The sequence below is a fragment of the Geospiza fortis genome, unplaced genomic scaffold (genome assembly GCF_000277835.1).
Source record: "Geospiza fortis unplaced genomic scaffold, GeoFor_1.0 scaffold387, whole genome shotgun sequence".
NCBI lineage: Eukaryota > Metazoa > Chordata > Aves > Passeriformes > Thraupidae > Geospiza > Geospiza fortis.
The window spans coordinates 780,858-785,425 of NW_005054546.1; the positions used below are offsets into that span (position 1 = coordinate 780,858).

The 4,568-nt window shown below is 43.5% G+C and overlaps 1 protein-coding gene across 1 annotated transcript in view; it reads right to left on the reverse strand.

Moving 5' to 3' along the window:
- Nucleotides 1-4,568, reverse strand: part of CCT3 (chaperonin containing TCP1 subunit 3) — a 9,753-nt gene that overhangs the window by 3,640 nt on the left and 1,545 nt on the right. The window contains exons 2-8 of the mRNA XM_005429408.1: nt 3,095-3,156; nt 2,533-2,583; nt 2,388-2,450; nt 1,707-1,803; nt 1,231-1,348; nt 860-1,046; nt 280-429 (exon numbers count right to left, since the gene is read on the reverse strand). Of these exons, the coding sequence (XP_005429465.1) occupies nt 280-429; nt 860-1,046; nt 1,231-1,348; nt 1,707-1,803; nt 2,388-2,450; nt 2,533-2,583; nt 3,095-3,156 (728 nt within the window). The remainder of the gene's footprint in view (nt 1-279; nt 430-859; nt 1,047-1,230; nt 1,349-1,706; nt 1,804-2,387; nt 2,451-2,532; nt 2,584-3,094; nt 3,157-4,568) is intronic.

Sequence of the window (4,568 nt, forward strand, 5' to 3'; positions counted from 1 at the left end):
ACTGTGCCAGCTGAGCATTAACCTTAGTTCAAGCTCAGAAATATTTCTTTTGCTCTTGACCAGCACTTAGATACATAAATCACTGTAGCTACTTCAATGAGTCAAAATGCTGTAGCCTCACTCCTATTTTTCTGGAGCCCACAGCAGAATTAGCTCCCACATTCAACAGGCCTCTGAAAGGTAGAACACAGAAAGCCTTTCTCCACCTGCAGTTTTAACAAGCTATCTGCATTTGTTTGTTTTACTCATTCTAAATCAAGACCTGCAGATGTCTCTTACCTGGCTCTCTCCTTTCTTGTACTCCAGTGAACAATCCAGAAGGACAATGCGTGGATTCTTAATAAGGCGACGCATTCTGGGATGGGTCACATCTTTATTCACCATAATTCCACGCAAAACACACGAGTCTTCACTAAAACCACCAGGAATCTGACACACACAAGGCAGAAGATCAGGTGAGTCAGTTTAGTTTACAAAAACATCTCCCAAGTAACCATGGTGCATCCAGATCACTATACAAGTTTAATTTTAAGCACACACTGATTTAGATTTTAAGTGGGAAGCCATGAAAGAACTTAAGACATTTTTAACTTTCTATTGTCTGACAACATGTTTCATTTTCCATCTTCCAAATCCAACTGAAATTATATTTTTGACAGTACTCTAGAGGAGTTGAAATAGCAGTCCCTGTTGGCATTGTAAATGAGCATGGCTGACAACACTGACTGAAATATCTTCAAGGATTATGTCTGCAGACTGCAGAGAAGTAACACCAAATTCTTCCCAACACACCCTACAATAAACTAGTTCAGAACAAGAAAGGAGCATGAGGATAAGAAACAGTTCAGGACAGACTCACCTTTTCTACTTTTGCATATTTTTTAATATCAATTTCTTTTCTGCCATTTTCTTCAAACTCCACAGTCTTAACAGCATCAAGAGCAATGCTGCAGGCCAAGTCAGACCAGCGGTTTATTGCCTTGGTGTTTATTGCACTCTTAATTATTTTAAGCATCATCTCTTTATTGTTCACATCCACTGGAGTGCTGAGATAAAGGAAAAACCAAAGAGCAAACTGCGTGTTAATTCCAAGCAACAATCTAACCCTTTTGACTCCCTCTCCAGTTTTGCTAAGTTGTGTTTGATTGACACAACTGCCTGAAGGAGCAGCTTGAAGCAGTACAGAAAGCCCACATCCCTCCTCTCCAACCTCCACCAACCCATACTTACCCAATTTTCTTCAGAATACTGATCATGTCATCAAGAGCCTTACGATAAGCCCAGATGATCACAGTTGGGTGCATCTGCTGCTCAAGAAAGTGTTCAGCAACAGCGAGCATCTCTCCAGCTAAAAAAAAAATTAAAAAGAAATCAAAATCCCCCAAGTAAGTTAGTAGGACAATCAACAGTCAAGAAAGGAGAGCACATACCAGAAAAAATATGTCTTCTATCCATGCAGAGAGCTCTAACATCACCTATACATCTCTTTACTCTTAACTGTGGTTATCATGGGGAAAGAACAACTTTCCAAAGTGTGGAGCTGATCACATTAGGGTGTCATCAACCTAGCACGCTCTTGCACGGTAAAAAAACCCCTCTCCATTTCAAGGTTAGTAAATAACTAGGATGTGTCTCATCATGGGCTCTGCTTACAAAAAAGGGTCAACTTTAGCCTTTATGCAAAGTGTTTGAGTCTGTCTCCTTACCAAGAATAATGACAGATGTGGTCCCATCTCCAACTTCTTCGTCCTGAGTGCGGCTGATCTCTATCATCGATTTTGCAGCTGGATGCTGGACTTGAATCTAGGTAGGAGCAAGGATGGGGCACGGATTTGTCCCAGAATATTAAAGCAGAAATGTCTCACGTCACTCAATGGAACAAATACCACACCTTTAATATAATCAAAGGCATTCTGTCCAACAACAGCAAGGCTTTTCCTTCTTTTTTGAGACCAAAACCAAGCCCTTGTATTTGACAGGATTGTGTCTCTTCACCGTTCTTCAGGCATTTCAGTTTTTAGGATGTTCTTTTAACAGACAGACAATAATGATTTCTAGATCTCATCATGTGGCATTGTGAACACCACCATCTACTCAAAAGGTCTCAATGCAATTCATAATAGCTCCAATTACCAAAGAATTTGCACCAGTTTTGTAAACACTCCATGAAAACTTCCCACTCTAGGATCAAATCTACATTTCTGTAGAGCAAGAATACCTGCTGGATATATTTCATTTCTCCCCAGTGAGAACCTTTCCTGGAGCAGCTGGTTAGCACTTGCTGGCTTTCAGGAGAGGTGGGGAGATCACACAGCTCCATTGTCACCCATGATTCAGGCACACACTGACTTAATGTTAAGCAACAAAATCCTTTAGGAGAAACTTACTTCTCTAAGAATAGCATTGCCATCGTTGGTCATCACAATTCCACCCATGGGGTCCAAAAGCATCTGCAACCACAAGAGAACCAACACTTCACTGCTCTGTCCCATGTGTGTCTCACTTCTAATCAGCTGCAGGGCAAGTTCTTACCTTCATCATTGCTCTCGGTCCCAAGCATGTTCGGATAATGTCAGCAATAGTCTGGGAGGAATCAAAGAAATGAGATAAAATACAGGAGGGCATCAGAAAGTCTAAAAAACCCCATAGTGAAATCAGCAGCCCCTGCAAAATTTAAGTCATCCAACAACTTTGGTGTGGAGTTGATTGAGTTGTTGAGATGCAGCCATGGTTAAGAACTGTATGGAAATGAGAATATGGGGATTATCAAGACATTAAGCCACACTAAATTATTATCTCAGTCAGATGTCAAAACTGAGACACTTTCAGTCTTTGCAGAGAAAAGGGGTTTGGTTGGCTAAATCCCTCCATGGTTATTTATAACGTACCCATTACATGAACAATGCAGATATTTTGGTTTTATACAGAATTTTTAGGTAACAGTACAGAAATCTTCTGCTAACATAGAAAATTATTTCCTATATTGCTTCTTCTCCTACTCTACATTCATATCAAATAGAGAAAATATGTTCCACATTCAGTTTTCCCTCTGAAATATATGGATACACACACACACAGCCTGAGAATTTGGTACCTTTGCAGCAGTGATGTTTCCTGTCTGGACTTTTCTTCCAGACTCACGTTTTGTATTCTGACCTAAAGGATACAGAAAAAATAAAATTAATCAAGTACGAAACATCAAGGATGCAGTCACCTCTCAGTCACATATTCAACATGTGACCAGATTGAAATTCAGAGTTTACAACACAAATACTGCAGTCATGATGAGAAATACATTGATAGAAAACTGTCAGTGAAAACCAACACTCCCTATTATAACAGAACTCCTTGTTAGCATCCTGAGACAAAGCTTTGCAACCCCCAAACAGGACCTACTACCCCAGAAAATCAAACTGCAGTGACTCACTAGGATCTGCCAGATCTCACAAAGCTGAGGAGCTGCTATTGTACAACAGTGCTCAGTCAAAACAAGTTACAGAGGTTCATGTACAGTAAGCAGAACTGGGTGATCTAAAGTTAATCCATCAATGTTTCTTTGGCACATGAGGGTGAGCAGCAGCTGGGGTACCAAGTGGCTCACAACCACAGCTGGAGACCAGCTGTCAAAAAACTCAGCCCTAGGGCATATTTGGGCTCAGGGATGCTTTTCTGCTATTGCAAGCCTTGCCTGAGCACGCCCAGATTTATTCAGGAGCAGATGCATGTGCACAGAGAGGTGTAAGACAGAACAAAAGGAAACAACTGCAAGAGCAGCACCAGGTCTCAGGCAAGCAGGCTTATAGAAAAGGGGTGATGGGCTATGACAGTGTCTATTGGGTTAACAGAGAACAGAATGGACGGAACAAAGAATGAGATACCCAAACAGGGAAAAAAACCCCTGGGAATACCTCACGTTGATAGACGGTGAGAGAATCACAGAATGGTTTGGCTTGGAGTGGACCTTAAAGACTACCTCATTCCAAAACCCTTTCATGGGCAGGGACATCTACTAGGATAAAGCTCCAAGCTCTGTCCAACCTTGCCTTGGACACTTCCAGGGATGGAGAAGTCACAGCTCCTCTGAGCAATGTGCACCAAGGCCCTACCACTGTCACAAGGAAGAACTTCTTCCCACTATCCCACCTAACCCTGCCCTCTGGCAGTGGGAAACCATCCCCTCCTACCCTATCACTACATGCCCTTGCCTCAAGTCTGAGGTCTCCCTGGAGCTTTCACTTCTGCAGGCTCAACACCCTCAGCTCTCCCAGCCTGTGTCCAGAGCAACGGGGCTGCAGCCCTTGGATATCTCCGTGGACTTCTCTAGACACGCTCCAGCAGCTCCGGAGGACCAAGAATTGGGGTTCACATGGGGTTCAAACGGGGCAGGACAAAGCAACGTGCTGAGAAAGACGCGAGGACGGAACGCTGCCAGAAGAGGTCTGAGGGCAGCGGGGTCCGGGCTGTGGGTAGGGAGCTGTGAGGGGGAGCTCGGGCCACGCCGGGGGCGGCGGCGATTCCCGGAGGGGCTGCAGCCCTTGGAGCCTCTCCCTGGACTCCTCTAGACCCGC